Source organism: Carcharodon carcharias, chromosome 1 (assembly GCF_017639515.1).
Source record: "Carcharodon carcharias isolate sCarCar2 chromosome 1, sCarCar2.pri, whole genome shotgun sequence".
Lineage (NCBI taxonomy): Eukaryota > Metazoa > Chordata > Chondrichthyes > Lamniformes > Lamnidae > Carcharodon > Carcharodon carcharias.
In genome coordinates this window covers 21649271-21676638 of record NC_054467.1, presented here as the reverse complement: position 1 = coordinate 21676638, position 27368 = coordinate 21649271, and the positions used below count along the sequence as shown (strand labels likewise).

General features: G+C 44.2%; 1 protein-coding gene and 1 long non-coding RNA gene across 5 annotated transcripts in view; both read left to right on the top strand.

The window, feature by feature from the left end:
- Positions 1-4579: 4579 nt before the first annotated feature.
- LOC121282284 lies at positions 4580-15474 on the top strand. The gene is made up of 3 exons (XR_005944035.1): positions 4580-4655; positions 7200-7321; positions 13065-15474. It is a non-coding gene; the product is annotated as an uncharacterized LOC121282284 (long non-coding RNA).
- Positions 15475-23451: 7977 nt separating this feature from the next.
- Positions 23452-27368, top strand: part of LOC121278110 (dihydropyrimidinase-related protein 1-like) — a 60414-nt gene continuing 56497 nt past the window's right edge. Inside the window, exons 1-2 of one of the 4 annotated variants that reach the window (XM_041188219.1) lie at positions 23452-23663; positions 23751-23798. In XM_041188219.1, coding sequence (XP_041044153.1) covers positions 23452-23663; positions 23751-23798 — 260 coding nt within the window. Of the gene's footprint in view, positions 23824-26699; positions 26739-27368 lie in introns of all 4 variants that reach the window. The other 3 variants (XM_041188204.1, XM_041188211.1, XM_041188197.1) reach the window with 3 other exon arrangements.

Below are 27368 nucleotides of genomic sequence, written 5' to 3'. Positions count from 1 at the left end.
TGTATCATATATGGTATTCTATCAATGAAGGCCCGAGATGTGTTCACCAGATGTGACACTCCTAATGGGCCAAAGGGCATCCACTCATTGACCATAAGTAACCGATTGGCATTAATGTGCCACATCAGAGATTGGAGCACAGAGCTATGTTGGGTCACTCATCCTTCTTAAAATTTTGCATCCCAAGCAGGGCTCAAGATGTTACATATCTGTGATGCATCTTCATCAACTCAATGTGCGTGCCAGTGTCTCAGCCACCTTGCAAGTAGGGCGGGAAAAAATACGGACCCTTACAGTCTTCAAACTGTCATCTGAGCTTTGCTTTCTTTCCCTTTGAATCCTTAATGTCTTCAGTGTTTCCCTTTAGAGAGAAGGCAAAAGCACATATGTATCCCAGGCTCAATGCTGCCTTTGTGAGGTCCTAATGCAATGGAAGAGGCAAAGGAGGGAGAGGCAACTCCAGGCACAGCTCCAGCAGGAGGGACATGGTCAAGCGAAGTCACAGCACGAACAGGAGGGTAAGGAGGAGAGACCCGGACAATGGGAGTGACTCACCAGTCCTAAGGTTTATCGTAGAACAGTCTCCTATTTACAAAAGAGTGAGAGGCAATGCCATGCACGTCAGTGCTATCCCGAGATCTGGTACATCACATATGCCACATTCTTCATGAAGACCTGGTGCCTGAGTTGGAGGGTCTGCCCTGCCAATGGCTTTGAAGGTGACCACTGCCCTCTGGTAATTTCCAAGGATCAACAGGTGACCTGTGTGGCATCTCTCAGTTCGCAACACCCTGCATAAAGTAGGTAACAGATGCCCTTTACATGAAGGCCCATCATTATGTCAGGTTTGCTTTGGATGAAGAGAGCCAGGCTGCAAGTTTCACCGGCTTCGCCACCATCTCAGGCTTCCCAAGAGTGTAGGGTGCAATATACTGCACCCATGTGGCTATACAGGCTCCATGGCAGCAGCCCCTAGTGTTTATAAACCTCAAGGGCTATCATTCTATCAATATACAACTAGTGTGTGTGAGCACTGGAAGCACATACTGCACATTTGTGCATGGTACCCTGGGAGTTGCCATGACTCCTACATCCTGAGTCACTCCCAGGTGAGATTTCCGAGAAGCCATTACATCTGCAGGGATAGCTGCTTGGGGATAAGGGATACCCACTGAAACGCTGGCGGATAACACCAGTGCAACGCCCTCAGAATGGTTCGAAGGAGAGGTACAACACTGCTCACAGCCCCATGCACTCCCTTATAGAGTAGGCCATAGGGCTTCTGAAGAAGCATTTCAGATGCTTGGACCACTCAGGTGCCTCACTTCAATACACTCCCGACAGGGTTTCCCGCATCATCGCAGTGTGTTGCGCCCTTCACAGTCTGGCCATGCAAAGAGGCAACCTCTTGCCAGAGGATGACCTGGAAGAGGATGACAATCTGGAGGCCCAAGAAGCTCAGAAAGCTGCTGAGGGGCAGTATGAGTGTGATCCTGCCACGGAGGAAGGAAAACGTGGGAGACATGCCCGTGATATGTTAATCACTGACAGCTTCTAGGCAGAGCAAAGTAAAGTGAATGAATAAGGCCACATTTCTCCTAGCCCTCAGTGCCATTTTCCTTCAACTCAGGGGATGTCCACCCACTTGCAGTGGGAATGAGTCCCGCATTCACACTTGCCTCATGAATTGCCAGGCCATGATCTTTGCTTTGGTCTGTGAGGCCCTGTGAGTGAGCTCGCTCCGGGAACTGAGAGCCCACTGAGGAACAAGAGCGATGCGAGAGAAGACTTGAAACGTTTGCCACCATCTAATGATGCACACATTGCTGTGACTGAGATGTGGACATGCCTAGGGATCTCCTCCTCCTGTGCATGTCTTTTCTTCTGCCATTACCACTGAGGAGACACAAATGCTGCTAGAATATCAATGCTGATGAGCTGCCCTCACTCAATGGGTTCCTTAAGGAAGGAGAATTAGAAACGCTTACATCACACACTTCAAATAAGGATTTAAACACACCTCACCGACATCACACAAGGGGTGTGGATACTAGTTCAGCTGAGGTTGACATCACAGGAATGTGAAGCTCACAGTGGGAAACTATCACTGAGTCAGAGGAAAGCTAAACCTCGAAATAATAGGATTCCAAAGTAAAACCTTCTGTTGACAGGAACGTTCACATAAACATCAAATGTATTAACAAAAGTGCAATATATTTACATGTCTAGCATACCCGTGACCTAAAAGTGACATCGTTTTTTCTTACCTTTCCTAACTCCAGTGCAAAGCCTGGGTGCAGCCCCGACATCTGCAGCAGAGGTGGAGTCAGCCTGCTGACTGCTACATCCTGACGTCTGTGATGACCTTGGCAGGTGGCTTCTGGTGGCTCGTGGCCTGGAGGGCCCTGGCCTGATAAGGGTCACCTGCTCAGGTGGCCTGAGAAGCTGGAGTTGATGGGGTCACAGGCAGAGAGGGGGCTGTGAGCAGCTGCACACCCTTGGAGTGTCCTGAGAGGAGGCCCCTGGGGTATCCAGCTGACACTCATCCTCCCTGTGGGTGCCCGAGGTCCCTGCCCTGACTCCTTGAGGAGATGGTGCACCTGGAGGGTTGTCAAGATGCCTCGTACCCATGCCGCCTGCTTCCTGATGGTGCCCACCAGGGTATGTGGCCATGGAGTGCAGGACCAAGTGCAAATCCAACAAGATGCTGAACCAAGGTCTCATGGTGGTTACCAGCCTTCCCACTGTGACCTCAAGGTGCTTGCATGTCACAGCCACGACATCAGACAGCCCGGATGGACTCCTCCATGGTTCGCTGAGTCTGCTGAGTGACTGACAAATCTTTGCCTGATGTTCCTCCGCCTGTCATTGATCTCCAGCATTGATCTGGCAGCCATGTCCAGAGGCTCATTATCTGACTCTGACCGAGAGGGTGGCTGGTCTCCAGCAGCCCTCCGAGCGCCAGAGACCTGGGCTGTTCCTGACTCCAAGTGCTGCCGGGGCGTGTCAGTGAGGTGTTCCCCAGAATGTGATCCCGAGCCTAATCGACATCTGTGCCCCACCGATGTGTGTGTCTCTGAGCTGTTGGAGGGGTGCGTGTCAATGCAGTAATGGTTCCTCTGGAGCTTCCTCCTCAGATGAAGTCTGGGAGCTTGCACTGGTGCTGCTGGACTGGCTTGGTGGCTTTGATGTGCTGGTGCCTAGAAAATAGTGTTTCAGCTAATAAACATGAGCTAGATAAGACTGCATGTGACTCTCTGTGAATGTCGGGATTTGATGAGGTGATGGAGCTGTGATCCATACTGGGTTGGTGGGAGAGGCTGATCTTCCCTCCCCCACAGGAGCGATCCCTGTCCTCCTCAAACTCAGTGAGGGTGATGATGTTGGCCCAAATTGCAGCTATGAGGAGAGATTGGATAGGCTGGGGTTGTTTTCCTTAGAACAGAGGAAGCTGAGAACAATTGAGGTGTACAAAATTATGAGGGTCCTAGATAGGGTAGACAGGAAAGACTTGTTTCCCCTAGCTCAGGGGTCAATTACCAGCAGGCATAGATTTGTGATTGATAGTAGAATTAGAGGGGACATGAGGGAAAACCTTTTCACCCAGAGGGTTGTGGGCATCTGGAATTCACAGCCTAAATTGGTGGTTGAGGCCGAAACACTCACCTCATTTAAAAGGTACCTGGATCTGCATCTGAAGCGCTGTAACCTGCAAGGCTATGGATCAGGTGCTGGAAAGTGGGATTAAAATGAGCGGATAGTTTCTTTTTCGTCTTTTTCTGGCCAGCACAGAGATGACGGGCTGAATGGCCTCTTTATGAGCCGTAAATTTCCTATGGTTCTATGGTTCTAACTTACCCATGAAATTGTTTGATTCCACTGCGAACCAAACTTTGTTCACTGAGGCCTACCTTCTGTCAGGGGCCTGGAGCTTTAGTTATTGACCCATCCCAAACTGCCCCTCACTGTGCCTGGATACTTCTCTGCACCTGGCCATGCTGCCCAAAAAGCTGGCTGTAAGCATGATACACAAATGCTTGGCATGGGTTTATTCATGCTAATTTTACCTGGCTTTCAGTATTAGTACAGCAAATACAGAAAGATTGGCGTTATCATAATCTGTGAGCATTAAAAATGAATTTTAAAGCTATGGATTCCTAATTTCCTCCTATCTTCACAATTCACTTAATAGTTGTAATAGCTAGAGCAAGGCTCCCAAGATCCTTATTTGGAAAGCAGAAAGTGGTCTCCTTCCTTGGAGAAATGAATGTGAGTTGATGTTCTGGCAGCTTAGGATGCTTTGTACCTGCATGCTTGTATTTTCTGTATCTTTGGGTTTGATTTCAAGTTGTATGCCTAGAATATGATTTTTTGGCTACCAAATTGCTTAATATTTCTGTGCCTTATCCCTGGTATTTAGACACAGCCCGAGTATAAGCAGTTGGTTTGATGTTTGTCAGAGTGGCCTTTTTAATCTCAAATTCAGAATCTTGTGATTTTCATTGTGTGGAAGAGAATGCGTATAGTGTCAGCTCTAATACGTTTCCTGAACATTCAAGATATTGTTTTCGCAGGTTAATGGAAGGCGAGGTCTCGTACCAACAAGTTTCCTCGACCCCAGCATTGGATTGCCAAAACCATTGAGACAGAAAGCTGTAAGTAACATGTTCCCTATGTACCTGGTCAGGTATTTTATTGAAACACAAGAAAGCTGGCTGAATGCTTTTCCCCTGCCTTTTACTGCTTTGTTTTGCACTTTTGCTGTTATTGGAATTTGTTCAAAAAAAACACATAATATAAGTTACTTTGGTCATTATTTTGGTTTGAAAACATACACTAAGGCCCAATTTTTCAATACCGAGGCGGGCGGTTCAAGGGGGAAATTTCCCAGATCACCGCACCCACTTCATGAAAGGATTAACTCTGTTTACTCAGCTGGCTATGTGAGGTAATAATATATTATTTTTTTCAGTGATCTCTTTTGTCAATGGCTCAGTGTCAATTTGCACAAGTGAAAGAGCTTAGAGCTTCTGCTATTCTTTAAAAGTTTAGCTGATTAACGTTTTTACAGGATTGCAGCAATAGCAGTTTTTCTTAGAAGAAAATTACGAATGAGCGTTTTTTAAAGCAGTTCCACACATGCCATTGTTACTACAGGGCTCACTTATTTTTAACGGTGTGTATACTGGGTCAAGGGGCAGGGAATTGCCATGAGTTGACATAGAGGGTATGAGGAGCCATTGGGGTGGGTAGGGGACATAAATTGGCATGGAAGTAGCGTGGGGCATTGGTAAGACCTTTTCACCTTAATTTTCAAAATGGTTTTGAATCCATACTATGGTTCCTCTGAGCCATCATGAACTATGATTCATGGAGAAGCTGCTCCAATTCTACGGAAATTGCAAGGGGCTAGGAAATGCCTACCCCGGCAATGGAGCCAACGAGGTCAGGAGTGCAGGATGCGGGCATGCTACCCACACAACACCACCTAAAATTGGGGGCACTGGGAATGGTGTCAGGAATACCGGAATCTGTTTCCACTGCCATTTTTAAATGGCTGCGGAGTGCTTATGACTCCACGAAAATCCGGGCCTAAATGTGTACTGGTTGAAAGTCTGGTTTTAGCCTGCAATTCCGCGGCTAATTGATGATTACCACGGGCAGGATTTTCTGTTTGGGGTAAGGACCTGGTCGCTGGGATCAAATCTGGGTGATAACCAGCCACCGTTTCAGGAACAGCCACCCAACAGCAATTTTTGCAGGATTGGCCAAGCACTGGCCCAAAGGCACACTCATCATATAATTATGGGTCAGTGGGAGGCCCTGCAGTTCAGAGTTGCAGCCTGCTATTGCAGGCAAAGGAGAGAGAGAGAGGGAGCCTGCGTCTTATGGTGCCTTCTCAATGCCTTATGTTTAGAAAAGAAATGGTCACAGCTGCTGTCCCTCCATTGGGGAGGGGAAAACCCTCCATAGGGTGGCCTGTACTTGCAGCTGTGGCCAGGTAGGTATGGTGACTGTCGGCTGGGATGGGCCGGGGACGGGAATGGTGGGGTGGGGGGTCCTCAAAGTGATTCTGGAGCACTGCCACTCCCCGCCCCACTTGGGAGCTCATCTCCAGGCATCTGCTGTGCTCCTGATGCCACAACATTGAAGCATAGTGGACTGGAAGTTACTGGACTAATAATCCAGAGGGGACTGATTAATGCTCCAGAGACATGAGCTCAAATCCCACCAAGGCATTTGAGGGGATTTAAATTCAACTAATAAACCTGGAACAAAATGCTAGTCTCATTAATAATGACCAGGGAACTAGTGATGTAAAAACCCATCTGGTTTACTAACGTCTTTCAGGGGAGGAAATCTGCTGTCCTTACCTGGTCTGGCCTACATGAATCTGTAATGTGATGGGCCATTAGCTGCCCTCTGAAATAGCCTAGAAAGCCATATAGTTATATCAAATCGCTACAGAGAAAAGCACTGTGGGCATACCTACACCATATGGACCCCAGCAGTTCAAGGTGGTGGCTCACCTCTAGCTTCTCAAGGGCAGTTAGGGATGACAACAAATTCTGCCTTTGCCAGTGATGCTCATATTCCATGAATGAACATAAAATGATATAGCCCTTTTCATGACCACAGAACTTTCCGAAGTGTTTTACAGCCAATGAAATAGTTTTTGAAGTGTAGCCACTGTCTTAATGTAGGAAACATGGCATTCGATTTGTGCACACAAACTCCCACAAATGTTAATATGATAACGACCAGATAAACTGTTTTTGTGATGTTGATTGAGAGAAACCATGGATAACTACCCTGGTCGTCTTCAAAATAGTACCATGGGATTTTATCCACCCTGGGTGGGCAGATGGGGGTGGGAGGGTGGGGGATGTGGTTGCTGCAGATGGGGCCTCAGTTTAATGTCTAAACTGAAACTTGGCATTTCCAACAGCACTGCATTTCTTCAGTACTACACTGGAGAGTCAGCCTTGATTTTTGTGCTGAAGCCTTGGAGTGGGACTTGAAGCCACGATCTTGTCCAGGTGATAGTATGATGGATCGCCCACCCATTGTGGAGTCTGCTGGATTTCTATTGGAATCAGTGATGTGCTAATTAGTCAGCTTCTAGCAAAGGCGTTGATCTGCTCCAGCCAATTGTTAGTTAATCAATGTGGTTTCAGATGATCTTTCTTCTCATCCAGACAATGTCAGTGAGTTCACCTCCAGGACATCATGAGATTCTCAAGATTTCTAGCTCCTCAGAAAACTTCCACAAACAAAAACTAAACAACAGGCGACTGATGATGAGAAGAGTATGAATGTGGTAAGTTTGGCAAAGTTCCACATGAAAGGCCGTTACTTAAGTTTAATGCTGTGGGAAATCAGGCGTATGATATAATAAAGAGGCTGCTCAGCTAATACAGAATGACTTGCACGACATATGTAATTGGACAGTTGAAATTTAGTTGACAGTTGTAACGTACTCAATGAAGGAAGGCAACTAGTCAACACACATACTCTGTGAATGTTGTAGTAGATGAGGATAAAATTGGATAAGACATAAGAGCTTCAGTAGACTTTGACACACAAATAGGAATAACCGATGCTAAGCTAACAATCAACAGAGCTGACAGAATGTTAAACTCACTGGTCAAAGTGGTAAAATACAAGTCAGAAGAAGTCCTGATCAAAAAGTGCATGCTCTGGTCAGAGCACATCTTGAGTATTGTACCTAGTTCTGGTCACCAAGACTCAGGGAGGCATTTGATTATTGGAGGTGATGCAAAGAAAAGCCATGAGTCTGAACTCCAGGCTTAGAGCTTTAAGTTTTGAGGAAAGATGAGCTTTTCAGCCTTAAAAGAAGAGACCTGAGAAGTGACCTTACAGAGGTATTCAAGGTTGTAAATAGCATGGAGAAGGTAAATCCGGTAATGTACTCTAAGTTAACTTGCGAAAGTGGGACAAGAAGTTACTAGTTCAAACTAGTAAAAGACAAATTTAGAATGGCTATCTGGTTTACTTCATTACACAAAAAGTGATCGGTATATAGCCTGGACACCTGGAGCAGAATCTTATGCTCCCAGGGGTTGGTTGGCAGGTGGGGCAGGGTAGAAAAATTGAACATACTTCCACGGGCACCAATCCCGATGCCTATCTGCCTGCTCGCCACTGAAGAGCCTGCTCCCATCCTGCTGCAAATTTTTCCAAGGTTGTCAGAGGCCGGTGTCAAGTTTGAAGCCTGCAGGGTCTCACTCTTCAGACTGTTGGCAGGAAAGGGGGTGTCCTCCGTTACAGCTCTCCTTAGGCTCATTGGAGGCCCCCGCCTACCACTCTGCCCAAGGTCTGGCCCCACCTCTGGGTTTCCCCCCTTGTTGGCCTGTGCACTTTGGCCCCATCTCCTCACCATGGCCTCCTATGGTAGCCCCAGTGAAACTGCCCCTCCTCCCCCAACCCTCCAACTTACCTCCCAATTCTACTGCAGTGAAAATCTCTTGGGGACCATTCCCAGTGGAGTTGCTGGGAGTAGAGAGCTGCCACCCATTTGATTTACCAGCAGCTCTTGAAGGTAAGGTCTTCCTCCCCAGATGGGGGCAGAAGTCTTGCCCTGAGCCATTAAGACCCCTCCGAACATTAAATGGCTATGAGGAACTCTCGCCAGACCCGGAGGGTGGTGGGGGGGGGAGCGCTCAGCTTTTTTGCTACAGTGCCAGAACCCCAATGCAAAATAAAATCCTGTGTCTGAATCTGAGTGCAAGCAAAAGCCTTGCAATTATTTAAGAACAAATTGGTGTTGAAACAGGGACTCTAGGGTCATACTGAATGAATTTTTTTTTATTTGATTATGGAACGTGAGTATTGCTGGCTAGGCCAGCATTCATTGCCCATCCCTAATTGCCCTTGAAAAAGTGATGGTGAGCTACTTTATTGAATTGCTGCAGTCCATGTGGTGTGGGTAATAATGCTAGTGGGGAGTTCCCGGATTTTGACCCAGCAACAGTGAAGGAACGATAATAGATTTCCAAGACACGATGATGAGTGGCTTGGAGAGGAACTTCCAGGTAATGGTGTTCCCATGTGTCTTATGCCTTTGTCTTCTAGATGGTAGCGCTCGTGGGTTTGGAAAGTGCTGCCTAAGGAGGCTTGGTGAGTTCCTGCAGTGCATCTTGTAGATGGTACACACTGCTGCCACTGTGTGTCGGTGGTGGAGGGAGTGAATGTTTGTGGATTGGGTACCAATCAAGCGGGCTGCTTTGTCCTGGATGGTGTCAAGCTTCTTGAGTGTTGTTGGAGCTGCACTCATCCAGGCAAGTGGAGAATATTCCATCACACTCCTCACTTGTGCCTTGTGAATGATGGACAGGCTTTGGGGAGTCAAGAGGTGAGTTACTCGCCGCAGGATTCCTAGCCTCTGACCTGCTCTTGTAGCTACAGTATTTATATGGTTAGTCCAGTTCAGTTTCTGGTCAAGTTTAACCTCCAGGGTGTTGTTAGTGGATGATTCAGCGATGGTAATGCCATTGAATGTCATGGGGCGATGGTTAGATTCTCTCTTGTTGGAGATGGTCATTGCCTGGCACTTGTGTGACATGAATGTTACTTGCCACTTGTCAGCCTAACTGGATAATGTCCAGTTCTTGTTGCATTTGGACATGGAATTCTTCAGTGTCTGAGGAATCGCGAATGGTACTGAACATTGTGCAATCATTAGTGGACATCCACACTTCTGATCTTATGATGGAAGGAAGGTCATTGATGAAGCAGCTGAAGATGGTTGGGCTGAGGACACTACCCTGAGGAACTCCTGCAGTGGTGTCCTGGAGCTGAGGACTGACCTCCAACAACCACAACCATCTTCCTTTGTGCTATGTCTGACTCCAATCAGCAGAGAATTTTTGCCGTGATTCCCATTGACTCCAGTTTTGCTATTGTGCCTTGATGCTACACTCAGTCAAATGCTGCCTTGATGTCACTCTCACCTCACCTCTGGAGTTCAGCACTTTTGTCCATGTTTGAACCAAGGATGAACTAAGTTGGTCTTTTTCATCTGTAATTATCTTCTTCTGTCTACTTAGTGGTATCTTTTGCACTTTAAGGACTGGTAAACATACACTGATGAATAGTGGGGAAGGTAGAGAAAGGAGAAGATGAGTGCATGTTGTATTGTCTGGCCACCTCCATACTGTCTTTATGTAGGTGTCTGCTGCAAGAAAACTGAGCCTAAATGCTAATGAGGTGCAATTGAGACATGTCATTTGTACACTGAATCCTAAAGGCAGAAGCAGTTTGCTCAATTTAGGGATCAAGAGATTAGTGGAGGAATCACTAGTAGAGAACTTGGAGAAGTTATATGAATACCATATGGTTGGAAATATGGGTGTGTTTTTTGGGGCATCTCAGAAGTGGACATGCAGAAGTCGCACTGCAGATGATGCATTCCTAATAAGCGAGGAAAGAAAACCTTGGCCAATGACTCTAAAGCAGGCTTGTCCAACACACGGCCTATGGGCTAATTCTGGCCCCCAAAGCCCCTCTATGCGGACCCCTGTGCCAGTTTTCAAAATGCCGTTCAAACAGGTAAGCTGGAGTGGAAGATTATTCTAGGGGCACCGGTGGTGGTGAGTTTGTTGGGAGAACGAGGTTCTCTTTCAGGAGGGAGGAAAGAGAGTGCCGTGGATGTCCGGAAAGCGAGGCTGTCTGCAAGGTCCGGGAGTGAGACTCTGCAGAGCCCAGGGTTAGAGAGGGTGGGTGGGGAATGGACTGGATGGTGTATAAGAGATTGAACATATGTGTGACAGAGAGTTTGTGTGTGTGGTGGGGTGGACTCCCAGTCTCACCTTTCTCACTCACTCTCACCACCACAAACCAACACATACATACACCCACTCACACAGTGGGTGAGGCTGAATGAGTGAGTACCCTGAGACTGGGAGTGAGCCAGACACATGCACTCTGACACTCTGGTCACTTTTATTCATTATTCTTTTTTTAACTTAACAATTTATTGCTTTGACATTGCTTAAATTTTGCTCAGCAAGTTGTTTCTTTTCTTACTATCACAACTTGTTTTTGAAATTCAGTTTAATATTACGTCAAACTTTATCTTTCCCAAATTTAGTTGGCCCCTTCGCTGAGAAAAAAATATAAAAGTGTCCCCCCTCCACCCCAAGCAAAAAGATTGGACAAGCCTGAGTCTAAAGACAATGGTTGCCTTCAAACCTGAAATGTCATTGTGTATATACCGGCAAATGCATACAAGGGTACTGACTTTGGCTTTTGGCAGCTGACCAGTGTAGCACGCTGGCACTTCTCCCATACCTGTGGCAAAAGGATAGCCTCGAATGTGAGGCTTTGACTGCATTTCCATTGGAAAGACCAGGTACACGGTGCGGAAACTTTGTGGGGCCTTTTCAGGTGTGCATGGTGCACAATTGTCCAGTTCCAACCTAAAATAGCCATCAGGGTCCGAGGATCCCAACTGCATATTAAACGCGGCCTACCTCTTGAAGACGGAGGGAGTTTTTGCTGCCCAGCGGTGTGCCCCTTTTAAAATGGCACCAGCTATGTTGACACTATACATGGCTTGTAGCATTATTGATAAGGCTACCAGCCCCATTTTGAGGCCATTACTGCTCTGTCAATGCGGGTGTAGCAAGTGAACATCAGCTCTGTGTTCCTTAGCATGTACACCACTGCTCAGATTGAGAGTCAGACTGTTGCTACATGTCTCAAAGGCACTGAAGTGCTGCTCTCTGCTCAGCATAGCCTGGCAGGAATGAATAAGGCATCAGTGGGCCAAAATTAGCTGTGAAAGTTACAGTGGGAGTAATGTTGTAGACAGTGGAACTGCCTATTATTGATGAGTAAATGATACAGCAATACAGACAACAGGTTCTCTGCCTCACCAGCGAAATGCATTGAATATGTTGAGTTTGCTGTATCTGTGTGGGTGCATTCAAACTAAACTCACCACAAAAAGTTAAATCTTGTCATTTCAAGCTATCCTTTTAACAATGTGATACAGATAATTGTTAAAAACCGCCAATCAACCTCACAGACATGAAAACTATTAAAAATACTGACTATCTCATTGAGTCTCATTTGTCAGGTATTGAAGATTTTTAAAATCTTGAATTTTACATTTTCTTTTTCTGTTGCTTTTTATTCGTCTCTTAATCGAATCTTTATTTCCCATGGTTATTTCTTTCTTTCTACCTAACTTGACATTGAATTCACCCACTCTAATTTACACGTCCTTCTCTGTGTTGGTAATCTCACAATCCTTCAATCTGATTGGTTAAGGGGATACCCAATTGCTTGCTCAGTTCACTCAGGTCCCAGATACCCTGTTTCCCTTGCTGTGATGTTATCAACTTGCACTTCAAACTGACCTGCAAAAAAATTTAAAATCCTGAACATGCCATTAGATATCTTGGTGCAGCAAAATCTGGGCCATTATGTAATGCACTTCAGCAGACTATCCAGGTAATCGTTGCAAGGGCAAAAGATAAATGACATTGTAACATCTCTGGTCATAAGAGATTATTCCACTTTCCGCTTTCATCACTTTTATAATGTGTGGTGTTAGGATAGAGTCCTTGGAGCAAATACTGAAGTATTTAATTTCTCACTGATCAGCATCAACTGTAATTCCTAATAAAATCACCCGGAATGGTTAACAATGAAGATGATTTTGGAATTAAAATTGACAACTACCTTCTTATTGTAGACATGTTATAATGTTTAAACTGACTCAACAAATAGATTTGAAAGAGAGCAAAAGCTAACATCTCCAGTGACTGATTACGCTTTATCCTATGTAATCTAATTGGCAAAACGTTCATGAATCTAGCCCCATACTTTATATAGATTGAGAGCGTAGTTGCTCTTAAAGACAATGTAGCATTGTTTGTTTGTTACATAACTCAGATCACGTTCACATTAAGTCCATAAAAAGGGCTGAGTTTAGCACTCTGCATGCACAAATGGTAATTGTTATATATAAAGTTATTGTATGCTATACCTTTGTTATTAAATATATTTACTTTTTGTTTTGAAAATCTTTGCAGAAATGAAGTTTAAAAGAATGCTGTTATTATCTGGAAGATTTAAATGTGCACTGCTATTTGCCAAATAGTCTCATCTGGTAAATCTTCTATGAATTACTGCAGCCTGTATGTGCAGGCTAGGAGTCTCTGCTGAATGAAGTTTCTTCTCCACTTCCATTCGGTGCTAAGTCCCAACAAAGCCACAGCCTTGTACTAATCTTTGCCTTTACTTTATTGCCAGGTATATGTATTTAATTTTCATACTACCTCCCCATTGTTCCTGTTTTGTATTCCTGGCCAAAATCCTGGATCTTTGCATTTGGCCTTTTCTGTCAAATGTCCTTGTGCACCTTTCATCTTTTTTAGTAAAAAAAATTCTTACTTAAAAACATAACTAATAATTAAATGGAACAAATCTGCATTATAGCTCTTAACAAAAAAAGTATTGCAGTGCTGTTGTTCTGCTTCTGAAAACAGATGAATAACAGCACCTTTATTTTGCTAGAAATAACAAAACTCAGCAAACAACTTTCCTTATTCACTCATTTTGAAATAAAATATGTTTTCAAATTTGGTTTTTCTTTGTGAATATTACATAATTAAACACATACAGGTTGATGATCAATGCCTTGGATAAATAATGAACTCAAGGGCCTCCTATTGAATTAATTTACACAACTTGTTCCATTGTGATGAATACAACCTCTGTTTTTGTGTGCTGTATGCAACAAATCTGTGCATACGTGAAGGATACGTGTAGCGTGAAGCTCTCCTGGCGGCATTTGTGTGTAATTTGGTCAAGGGATCTTTTTTAAAAGAGAGTTTTTTTTTAAAGCACAGTTATCACTAAGCAAATGTGTTTAACATTTCGCTTATTTTGAAGTATATCTCAGGACTTTATTCAGGAGGCAATAGTGCTTACTCACTGTTTGTTCTATATTTGTATATTATGTGTACAGTATAAGACAACTTGTTTGCACTTTTCATTGTCTATTGCACCTGAATAAGAAACAAGTACTTTTGAATTTATTTTTTTAAAAGAAATAAAACTGCACTAACAGCTTAAGAGATATTTTTAAAAAGTGAAATTTCTCTTCCTAAAGTTGTTCTTGCAAGAAAATCCCTTCTAAAACCATTGATAATTAGTCATTTAAAAAAGGTAATTCATTGGTTGCTGCTGTAGTTATCAATCCTGGTATTTGGCTGAAATAAAAGCTCTCCAGCAATGACAGCTCTTCCTGTGGTGTGAATCACTTACCTAAAATACTATTTAATAGGTTTGTGGATTCTCTGATACAGCCACAGTAAAACGTGTGAATTATTAGACTTTGGAAATTTTTGATATTAAGTATCATCCCAAGTTCCCTTAGTTTACTTAGGCTCCAAGATGGTAATTGCTAACTGTATTGAAACATTAACAGACTTATAATAGTTTATACCAGACTTTACCAAAACCAACAGAATCAACATAATTGAAATATGATTAACGTCAATGCAAAGTTATACTCTGTCCTATTTAATCACTAGTGAAATAGATGGAAACAATTTAATTTAACAATAAGTTTTGCTAGTAATGTTGAACTTTTACTGACTGGCAAAGAATGTGGATAATCCAAAATCAGTAATTTATTTTTTTGCATGAGACATAGTGATTCTGCTCAAATGAGGAAATGGGGCAAATGAAGGTGTCACTTTGCAATCCCGTTCCTCCAAACTCTTGTAATGTTTGTTAATAGAAAACTTCAGTGCATGAGTTGTTGATATTGTACTGTGGCCTTGTGACAAACAGCAAATCTAAACTTTAATCCATTTATGTTAAACCAGCAGATGTGGAACAAACTCCACATCTCTACTTCTTTCTTTTCCAGTATGGCGAAAAAGGACACGTGATTATACGTGTGTGTACACACGCACAACACAGCAAACCGATTTTCATTGTGTTTTTACATATTGTGAATCCTTCAGTGCCTTACAGAGGCAGAGAGGAATTAATATTTTGGTTTCTGCACAAGTCAAAAAAGTTTGGATTTTGTCTGTCCAAGCCAAATTCTCTTACAAGACTGTGTTATGGTCTCTTCATATGACTTGACTTTGAGATTTTTTTTCCTTTGTACACAAGGGCCTTGCAAAACAAATGGAATAGAGTTTAGATGTGTATTTTATTAAAAATAGATGCATAAGAAAAATGTCAGATTTCTAATGTACAGATTATTGAATTCATGTATTGTAGTCACCACTGTTTCTTAAATGGTTGTACATCACACATTTCTAAAATGTTTATTAAATAACACTAAAATTACTTAATCCTGTTGATTTACTTGTTAATAAAATTGTAAGGTTATTTTTGTAAGCTGGTAATATGTAAATGATTTGTATACATTTGTATATTGTATAATGTATGCATTTTGTATTAAAATGAGAATAAAAAGTTCTTCTGGTAATTAGATTTTCTCCCCACGCAATTTTGGATATGAAGATTGGAGGGAATAGAAAGCACAACAATGTTCAAAATGCAATGGAAGTTAACGGAGTCACGTTTTTAACATAAATACGAGCGTGTATGTGTATGTAAGTGTGGCCAAATTTAGCTTTCACTGAAGAGTTGACTCCTCTGGTAGAAGCAAATTAAATGAATTTGGATAACCTTAATCAATTTGATTTTATATTCAAGTCTTTAGAACATAGTTTTGCACCATGGTGTCAATTTCATTCAAAGGCTGCAAAGGTGTTGAACATTTCAAATGTCACAGTCACCTTTGGTGGATATTGAAGTGTATTGTTGTAGCATAGAAAACTAACTTGTGCCTGAACTGTTCTTTCATTGATCCGAATGTGCTAGATGCTTACAATATTACCACATGAGGTTTAAAAATAAATAGTCACGTAACAGAATGATTGGAAGATGGTTATAAAATAGAAAACAAGGCAGGAGTTTCTTAAACTGACAAGTGAAAAGTAGTGTCTGTTAGGCAACTGTGCACGGAAATAATTTGGTCTCAGAAATTGAAAACCTAATGTCAAAATTGGCAGATAATACAAAACTGGCAAGTATCGCTAATACGGAAAGACATAAGAAAGAATACTTGGAAGTGCATGGTAAAATTGGGCAAAGTCAGCATGGTTTCATCAAAGGGGAGGTCATGCCTGACAAATCTGTTAGAATTCTTTGAGGAGGTAACGAGTAGATTAGACAAAGGAGAGCCAATGGATGTTATCTACTTGGACTTCCAGAAGGCCTTTGACAAGGTCCCGCACAGGAGGCTGCTCAGTAAGATAAGAGCCCATGGTGTTGGAGGCAAGGTACTAGCATGGATAGAAGATTGGCTCTCTGGCACGAGGCAGAGAGTGGGGATAAGGGGGTCCTTCTCAGGATGGCGGCCGGTGACTAGTGGAGTTCCGCAGGGGTCAGTGTTGGGACCACAACTTTACACTTTATACATTAATGATCTAGATGAAGGAACTGAGGGCACCCTGGCTAAGTTTGCAGATGTTACAAAGATAGGTGGAGGGACGGGTAGTATTGAGGAGGCAGGGAGGCTGCAGAAGGATTTGGACATTTTAGGAGAATGGGCAAAGAAGTGGCAGAGGGAATACAACGTGGGGAAGTGTGAGGTCATGCACTTTGGTAGGAAGAATAGAGGCATAGACTATTTTCTAAATGGGGAGAGAATTCAGAAATCTGGACTGCAAAGGGACTTGTGAGTCCTAGTCCAGGATTCTCTTAAGGTTAACTTGCAGGTTGATGTGGTAGTTAGGAAGGCAAATGTAATATTGGCATTTATTTCAAGAGGACTAGAATATAAAAGCAGGGATGTGCTGCTGAGGCTTTATAAGGCTCTGGTCAGACCACATTTAGAATATTGTGAGCAATTTTGGGCCCCGTATCTCAGGAAGGATGTGTGGGCCCTGGAGAGGGTCCAGAGGAGGTTCACGAGAATGATCCCAGGAATGAAAGGCTTAACATATGAGGAATGTTTGAGGACTTTGGGTCTATACTTGATGGACTTTAGAAGGATGAGGGGGGGATCTGATTGAAACTTACAGAATACTGAAAGGCCTGGAAAGAGTGGACATAGGGAAGATGTTTCCATTAGTAGGAGAGACTAGGACCCGAGGGCACAGCCTCAGAGTAAAGGGAAGACCTTTTAGAACAGAGATGAGGAGAAACTTCTTCAGCCAGAGAGTGGTGAATCTATGGAATTCATTGCCACAGAAGGCCATGGAAGCGAGGTCATTGAGTGTATTTAAGATCAAGATAGATAGGTTCTTGATTGGTAAGGGGATCAAAGGTTACGGGGAGAAGGCGGGAGAACGGGGTTGAGAAACTTATCAGCCACGATTGAATGTCGGAGCAGGCTCGATGGTCTGAATGGCCTAAGTTCTGCTCCTATGTCTTATGGTCTTATAACAGGCAGATAAATGGGAAATTAAATTCAGGTTAGTGAAATGTGAGAGGGTTCATTTTGGTGGGAGAAATAATGAGGAAACTTATTCTTTGGAAGGGAAGAAACCAAATGGGGTAAAAGAGCAGAAAGGTCAGAGAAAATAAATTTGTAAATCACAAAAAGCAGAACACAAATCGGTAAGGCCATAAATCGTGCAAAGTAGTGGGGTTTATTTTTAGAGGAGTAGAAAATAAAAGCAGCATGATCATATAATCTGCTGGCAGGAGGGTTGATAGCCAAACAACATAGATTTATTGGGAAAAGAACTGAGAAGACATGAAGACAAAATTGTTTATACAACAAGTTATGATAATTTATGAATTGTATATATACTTGGAAAGCGATATCTTGCAGAGCTATGAGCACGGATCAGGGAATTGGGATTAAATAGATAGCTCTTCAAAATGCTAGTACAGACATAATGGGCCAAATAGCTTCCTTCTGTGCTGTGTAAAATTCATCCTAAATTTTTATTTATGATACTAAGATGATAAGTCTACATAGAGTCACTTATAGTGTTACAAAGCATTTAGAGCATGGAGGCAGTTTATTTAGCCCAACAGATCCTTATGTCAGTGTTTATGTCCCACAAAGAATGTTTGCACTTTTAGTCTTATACTACTGGGAAGGATTTACAAGGATGTTGCCAAAATTGAGAGGAGTAACTTTTAGTAAATATTGAGCAAATTAGGCACTTTGCTTTGGAAATGAGAACAGTAATAGGACCTGATTAAGACAAAATGTTTCCGCTTTTGGATGAGTCCAGCACAAGGAGATTTATGTCTAAATCTAAGATAACCATTAACCAATGAAATAAGGATTTGGGATGAATTTCTTAACACAGAGAGTGGTGAATATATGGAACATGCTGTCGCATGTTGTTGTTAAAGTAGGTGGCATTAATGTAATTAAGGAAAGCTTAATGTATACATGCGGAAGAAGGGAAAAGGGGATCATAACTGCAGGGAGGGAAGAGGTAAGAGGTGGGAGGAGGGAAAAAAACAGTATTGATCAATTTGACTGAATTTCCTGCTATCAATTCTTAGTAGGTCCCATGTGAAATAAGTTTAGGGAGTCATAACCAAATTGCCAGTGCACATCAGCTCACAACACCAAAGTAGTTCAGCAAAACTCTGCTCAAATTTAACAACCTTACTAACTTGTATTGGAAACAAAATGTCACATGAGTGCTCTCTTAAGATCTAGGTTAAGAGATTATGGCCTCAATGTTGATACTGAGTGAAAAAAAGCTTTGTTTTCATTGGGTTCTGCTGTATGGAGTATAGCAGTAGCTAATGCGGACAATGAACTTGGACCTTACAGGGTGGCGGTAGCCCAGTCCACCATCCAGAAAGTCAAGGGCTACAACCTCCCATTCAGTCATGGAAGCACCGATTGAATTTAACATTCCTCAGGCCTTTAACTGTCTGCTTAGCCACAAAGCCGCTAGGAGTGCTGCAGCAGGCTTGGATCCAGCCGAGATGAAGATCCTGCATGAAGGTAAGTCAGATCAGGCTCACCAGGGCCAATCCAGCAAGCCACAGTGATGGGGTGGGGATCGACTGTGATGGCAGAGGTGTGTTTCTTTTGGTGGGGACGGTCCTGTCATTAGCAGTGTGCACCACAGGATGCCTGAATAGGAGCCACCGCTGAGCCTGCAGGGAGGCCACAGGGTATACCAGTGGTGGTAGGAAGCCCCCCGCCCCTCTCCCGCCATCCCACCCAATTTTAGGGCCCTCCTGCCTCCCATCATGTTTTGCGTGATCCCATACAATGCCAGCAGCCAAATAGGAAAATGTGTCTCATTTCCACCTCTGAGTAGGCATAAAAAATATTCACCCAGTTTTAATTATTAAAATTGAATAGAATGTTCAGTCCTGGCTGAGTGGTGGAGGTGATATCCAGGCATCATTCAACAAGCAGTTGACTGCCATGATAGAACAATAGAGCATTTTTAGATGAATGAGCCAAAGTGGTTTTAATTAATGTCTTCATCTTCCTATGACACTAATTTTGAATGCATATTCAGCAAAACCACTCAAGTGTCAAATAGTCACTTTCTAGTATAAAACTTAAGTATTGCTGAGAAAAGAAACATGCTGTTGAAGTTTTTTGTCTTGCACTCATCAGGACAGAATTGCAAGGATACCAAATTTCAAGGGGAACAACAATTTATACTGCATGAGAAATTTGGTGTTCTTACAATCCTGTCCTGAGGAGTGCAAGATGAGAAGCTTCAACAGCATGTCTCTTTTTACAGCAATATTCAAATATACTTATATTCCTGCAATTTATTTTGTATGGCTGCCATACGGCTACAAAATTAGAAAGTGCAATTGATAACTTTCCACTTACCTTCACAAAGTCAAGTCCTGGAAAAACATCATGACTCAGGACAACAAAGCACAATAATAACGATGGGCTGAATCTTGGCGTCGGCATGTGGGGGCACCCCCGACATGCCGACGCGTAAAATAGCGCATGATGACATCGAACGTGCGTCCCGGCGTTATCTTGATATTTTGCTCAGCGGGCGCCTGCTGAAATGCCAATGGCCTAGTAAGGCTATTAAGAAAGTAATTAAACTTTCACAGGCGGGATGAGGTTTCCTGAAGCTTTTATTAAACAACTAAATAAATTTCCCCACCTATACAAACATGTCCCAACTCATGTGACACTGTCACATGAGGGGACATGTTTGAATAAACTTTTACATCATTTATTGAAGTTTTTTATTGTCTATTCAATCTCCCTGAGGCAGCTCTGTGCCTCAGAGAGATTGCTGCACTCTTTTGCACTTGTGCAAATGAGCACAGGCCCCGACTCTCCCTCCTCCGCCCGCCCAGGAAGTGCTGAGCGCTACTGGCCGCGCATGACACTGGGTTGGTCTTGATTGGCCCACCTGCGTAAAATGGTGGTGTGCAGCCGATCGTGGGCAGCGATTGGCTCCGCACCTGCTCCCTCCCAGCCCACACGCCATAAGTAAAATCCTGGCCTTAGTTACACAGCACCAATATGTTCAGCACCATTGATATCTCTCACACCGAGTGGGGAATATGGAATATTAACATGATGACTGGAATTATATCTGCTCCTTAACAGTTACATCAAAAATATACAGTGTTAAGCATAGCTGCCATTTCAAGTATAATCTTAATAGGAAAAATTAAATTCACTGGCCTGTTTCTTCCCAAAATAGAAAGTAATGAATCACCAATGAGTCGAGGGTTGGAATCAGCTTCTATGGTTATAAAATAAAAAAGATAAAATACTTTTCTAAGAACTAGGTATAGGTTTGATGTAAGCTGGCACTGCAGGATAGATCTGTACTTTTACCTGTTAAAATATTTCTGTAGTTATTCCAGCTGTGTTGAAGTGATACCTAGCACCACTGGGCTAAGCTAACATGATGGCAATGGTAACTTCATCAAATTGGCTGCACAGACCCCATTGTGTTTGACATTGAACAGTAAATGACATGGTTTATGAGGTGTTCTAAATTTGTGTGAAAATATTCTGATGTAATTACACAATCTTTTTTTTGTTTTGGTGTCCCTTCGAGGAACTGTTCTAGCAATGGACTTTGACAAAATTTTATTAATGGCTTTTCAATATTTTTTTAAAAAATGACCCTGATCTTCTGTGCAACAGCTATCATCATTGGATTTCTGCTCTGCTCAAACCTTTCCCTGGCTTGATGCTGCTCTGCATTTTTGCCAGGTCTTTCAGGCCCAGCTTCCCCAGAAATGCGGAGCACAGTCCTAGGGGGACTCCATCACAGTGGATTGAGTAAGGGGAAAGTCAGGCACACCCCCCTTTTTTATGGCACTAGCTGTCACATGTTAAGTTTAAAGCTCCAGTTTGAATGTTAATGAATGGGCAAGTGGTTGAATGTTTGAATGAGAAGGGTGTTACACTGGGTAGGTAAGTGAGCTAAGTGGGTAAATGGGTAGGGTGAGTGAGGTAAGTGGGTAGGTGGGTGAGGGGGTAGTCGAGCCTGGGGGGTTAGTTGGGTGTTCAAGGGGGTAGTGTGGGGGTCAGTGTGAGTGATTGGGATGTCAGTTCTGGATTTATCCAGGAGTTAGACTGGGTTGTTTTTCTAACATTCCCTGGGTAACTATTCAGGTAAGTTGGAGCTGTCCAAAACCTCTGACTTTAAATCAGAGTCGGAGATGTTTGTGGAGGGTCCTGGGGAAAAGGGGAATTGCCCATCAGAAGTTGAAACTTCCTGGGCAATTCCCACATAGGTCAGCAGGTCAGGACTTCTGCAGGGTCCCAAAATGCATCTCCAGTCAAGTATTTGGTCTCCGGTGATCTGGAGACCGGAAGATTTGGGCCACCATGCTTATGTACCTCTCCGAGTGTTTTACCATTAGTATGTTATGGAATTGCCTCTACGTTATATAGAATGTCTCAGACAATCTGTTGTTCTCTACTTATTAACCCTACATTATTTGTATAAATAGGGTATCCATTTTTTTTCATTGTCCCCTGTTGTTTATCATTTGCATGATTGGACTAAACAAATAAGTTTTATACTGCACAGATTAAATCAAATACAATGTTGTAGTTTAAATTTTGCAACATCTGAACTGTTTTGATCAATAGTTAATGTGAATCAAGGGTTTCACAAGAAATATCTTCGAATCCATTCTAAGTAATGCTTACAGTAAAAATAGGAATTAAACTGACTGTTTCTGTGTCCTATTAGCCATTGATAGATACTTGTACCAACTTGCTATATTTGGTAATGCTTAATGCCACCATGGTATCTGACAGTGAATGGGAGCCATACTACGGCCGGGATTTTCCGGCCTCATTGGCCTCGGGAGTTATAGTGGGCAGTGGTGGGGGGGGAGGGGGGGGGGGTGGCGAGGTTGGAGAGGAGGGGAGGTATGGGAAACAATATGGCGAGAAGGCCAAAAACCAGTTTCAGGCTGTTGTGGAACCAATTTGCAATCGTCTGCTTCACCATCAATAGCGAACTGCATTTCCCACCGCCACACATTCGGAACCTCATTTCAATACTTTAGCATCTCATTATATTTCTACATTACTGCTGTTCTTGATTTTTTTTTGGATGGGGTGAGGTTGATGATGGTCAGAGCTTACACATTTTTTGGGGCACAGATTTTGGGATGATTCGGGGATTGCGATTCCTAGGCGCCATAGTTTGCACTTTGCACAACCTTTCTTAATGCTTTGCAAACTACCTAACCAACTTGCATTCGGGAACACAAACGCTAGCAAGTACATGCAAGTCAGACATGGGTTATTCGACATTGAAAAAAAAACCCACAGACGCCTCTTTCAGTGCTACATTATTAAAAACGGTAGCCAGTTGAACGCTGTGCCCCATGTTCTGAAGAGGGGGAGAGCACCAACGTACTCTCTCAGTGAGTACGCTAGAGGGGCCAGGTCAAACAGTTATTTCGAAATTCGAGGGCAATTCCTCCAATCAAGAAAGTGCCCTCAAGCTAAGGGCGCGGCCTGATTCCCTGAGCCAGGCTTGGTGCTGAAAGGACAGCTCACCGTGAACTGAATGCCGAGCACCCGGGGACACATTTTGATCGATCCTTTTTAATGGAGCTGCTTGCAGAGCCAAGCCGCCCCTCACCCTCCCACTCAGAGCACATTCCAAAGCCCCTCCTCGAAAGGAAGGAATGACACACACACACATACAAAAAAATAGCTGAACCAACAGCGACACTTTCTTTTCTCATTTATGCAGACGCTATTACTTCCGTGTCAGAGGCTTTGGATGAAATAGCCTGTCACCAAGAGGATTCATTAACTCGCCAGATCCCTGGCTGGAGTCCACTGCTTTGCTCGTGTCTGTGTGTATGTGTGTGAGAGAGAGAAAAAGTGCGAGTGTGACAGAGTTGTGTTGAGTGAGAATAAGAGCTATTATTCTACCCCCTCTTCTCTCTCCCTCCCTTTCTCGGAGACTGTGCCCAGAAAGCATGGCTGAGAGTAAGAGACAGTGGAACAAGGAAGATGATCTGCCGGTGTACCTGGCCAGACCGGGTACCACGGCTCAAACCCCCCGGCAGAAATACGGGGGCATGTTCTGCACCGTGGAAGGTGCCTATGAGAGGAAGACAATAGATTTCGATGCCTACAGCGTGGGACGCCGGAGCGGCAAGGCGTCCAGGAGCGCCAGCAGACAGGATCTGTTGTCCCCAGAATCGGATGGACTGAGCGAAACTGCCAGCGATATCAGTGAGATCTCCGGCTCGGTCATCAGCTCTCCCAGCGAGAGGGAGGAGAGGGCCCCGCTGGAGATCAAACCTGCGACCGGCAAGGAGCTGCTCCAGGGCTGGGAGCAGGGCAAGGTACAAGCCAAACCTCCATCATTATCATTATCATCCACCCCAACAACCCCACCCCCCCCCCTCCACCACACACACACACACACACCAAACACGCACACACACATACAAAAGTTAACTTTTTTCCGTTTATTTTCATTCACAAATTCTCTTATTCAATTCACTATTGCCAATCACTGGAAAAGTCCTCATTTTAACCACTTATGCCTCACCATTGGGTTTAGTGCTTTAAAGTAATAATATAGTGGACTCAAATCAACATAAAAGTGAGGGGTGCAAATCTTTCTGGTTGAAAATGTCCTCCTTTCACCTAGACTGATTCTTTTGTTCCTGGGGTTTATTGAGCGGGTTAGCAGCCCGACGCCACTCCTTCACTGAAAGCTTACCAAACCCGACCCGAGGGAGTAGGAACAGCTGCAGTCCTTGTGGGGTCATTGTGTTAGATTCATGCTAACACACATTCACAAACTCTTATCAAGATCAGGGCTTGGTGCATTGGACACAAGCTTCCATCTTTAAATAATTACCCACCCCTTTTCTTGCTGCCTCCACTGGAGCCATTGTCTGTCTGCAACGTGACAACTCCCCCCACCAACACAGTTCTTCCTCTCACGTTTTTTTTTATATACAAAAGACGTTAATACTCTGGGGCTTTCTGGTCCACCCGGCTAAATGAGATGGGTTTATTTTCTACTGGTCCCTGACTTCCCCCCCCGTTAGCACCCCGCCCCCCTCTTCACCTCCAGCGAGCGACATTCAAACAAAGAGACGATCCAGGGGTTTTCCCTGTATTCACAGCACAGGGAGATAAATGAATTAACCCTGGGATAACCGTGTTTGTGGTTATGCCGGGACCATTCATCTTTACCTGAATTGGCACAAGACAGCGTGCCCATCACATTTTAGTTGAAGACTACATGCAATTGGAGAGAGCTGGTTGGGAGAGGAGAATGAAGTATTTAAATATGGTTTCGCGCTACATAGAAAGTAAAGCCAGTGGCGTAATTATCCTGCTCTGATGACCCATTGAGTCAAACTGAGAACATTACAGCTTTTGAATGTCATCAGCCTGCAGAACAATTCCTCATAGAACCATCCAGAATTCCTCAAATAGCAGTCTGTGCCCTACAAGCAACAAGACATAGAGACCATGGATACTTGAGATGGGAAGTGGGAAGTGGCAAATAACATTTGTGCCATAGAAGCACCAGGCAATGCCCATTTCCAACATGGACGCATCTGAACATCTCTCCTTGACATTCAATGGCATCAGTTTTGTTGAATCCTCTCCTACCAGCATCCTGAATGAGGAGGATGGAGGGGAGGGTGGTCTCCATTAACCAGAAACTTAACCAGAGAAACCACAGAAAGACTGGCTGGGATTTTCCAGCCCTGTTGCGGGTGGGACCTGCCGCGGGCAAGGCGGCACCCCTGCTAGAAGTCCATTGACTTGCCGCGGGTGGGTGTGGAAAATTCCACCGACTGTAGCTGCAAGAGCAGGTCAGGAGCTGGGTATTCTGTGCTGAGGGACTCATTTCCTCTGTGCCCAAAGCCTCTCCACCATTCACAAGGTACAGAAGTGTGGTGGAATACTGCCCACCTGGCTGAAGGAGCGCAGCTCCAAAAATCACACAGGAACCTCAGCACCTTCAGTCCCTCCAGGGTGCACCATGGCTGCACCATGTACCATCTACAAGATGCACTGCAGCAACTCGCCAAGGCTCCTTGGCCAGCACCTCCCAATCCCACAGCCAGGAGGCAGGTTCAAGCGAAGCATTCAAGAGGGCATTGGGTGACTATTCGAATAGAAACACTGTGCAGGGGTACAGGGAAAAGGCAGGGCAATGGCACTAGGCCATCATGCTTATTTGGCGAGCCGGTGCAGACACGATGGGCCGAATGGCCTCCTTCTGTGCCGTTAAAATTCTGTGACCTCGCCAACATATAAGCACAAGGGCACTATGCGCTTGGGAACACCCACAAGCCAACCTGACTTGGAAGTACACCGCTGTTCATTCATTGTCCAGTGGGTCAGAATCTTGGAGCAGCCTCCCTCATAGCGCCGCGGGCGTACCTTCGCCAGATGGACTGCAGCGGTTCGAGGCGGCGGCTTCGTGGGCAGTTTAAGGTGGGCAGGGCAGCAAAATAGCTGGAGGGGGGGGGGGCTCTGCCAGCAACGCCCACATTCCCGTGCGTGGATAGATTGAAAGTCCTGCCCCGCTAATGAAAAGTGCTTCCCGAGGCGAGAACCGTCCCCATCAGAGCCGCCTCTAGGAGGAGCTCTTCACCCAACTCCCTCCGGATGGCTGCAGACTGACACCTCCTCTGGCCGCACATTTCAAAAAGAAAATAATAATAATAATAACCACACTCATCAATAAATACTCTTTTCCAAAAAGAATCGAGTTTTAACGTAGCGATTGCCGTTCCGGTTTAAAGCGGGGGCATCCCGCTGCTTCTCTTCTGCCCTCACAATAAAACACAGGCAAACATGTCCTACCAAGACGGCCAGGATATGCACCGCATAACGGTAAGCTCTTTCTTTCTGGAAAGAAGGTCAGGCCAGTGACCCAGTGTGCCTTGCCTGTGTGTGTATGTGTGTCTGTGATTGAGGGTACCCCTATGTCGGTGCTTTGGGGGGGCGGGGGGTGGTGGTGAAACAAAAGTTTGCCCAGGAATTTGACCGCATCAACCATCCGAACACGAGTATGACTGGGGGAGGCTGGCATTATGGCGGCGAGGGCTCCTACTTTAAAACGCATCCCACCATCTGCACGCGTGACATTATTATTGCAACTCCTTATCCTACCATCGATTCCAGTCGGAATTGCTGAGCACCTATATATATATAAAATATATATATATGATATATCATGAAGTTGAACGAAAGGTTTCAGACAATATCGAGGGGCGCGGCAGTCCTGATCATTTCCAGTCGCCCAGATTTGCGATCGATACGACAATCGATGATTTGTCTGAACCATCGCTGAACTATCTGGGCTCTAAGGGGCGTTCGGGATTCCCGGTTTAATCGGCGGGTGTCATTTGATGCGGCAAAAAAAAAGCATTTACAGAATAATAGCAAAAGGTGCAAATATGATGCAGTTGTGTAATCCTGGCCATTGAAGCGTAAACGCAAATACAAGATTGTGGGAATCAAAGGCTTTTTTTCTCTCTCAAAGAAAAAGGGAGGGGCGGGTGGGTCCGAACGAGACACAAAAAAAATCTTCAAAGCAGGAAACGCCATCATTGAAAGATACCTCGAGGGTCAAACCGTAATTACACAAACTATTAGGTTTCATGGAAAGAATTAACTTTGATATTATGTTACATTTGACTATTTTCTAATGATGTTTAAAGTACTTTACCAAGTAAGGTTGCTCCCAATAGTTACAGAGGGGAAAAATAAAACATTTAATCACGGCGGTTACCATTCTCATATGGTTATAAACTGCAGAACTCTTGGCTCTGCGAGGCCGCTGGAGATTCTTCCCCCCGCCCCGCTGTGTGGAGAATCCTTCTGCTATGAAATTACATAGCAGTGTGTT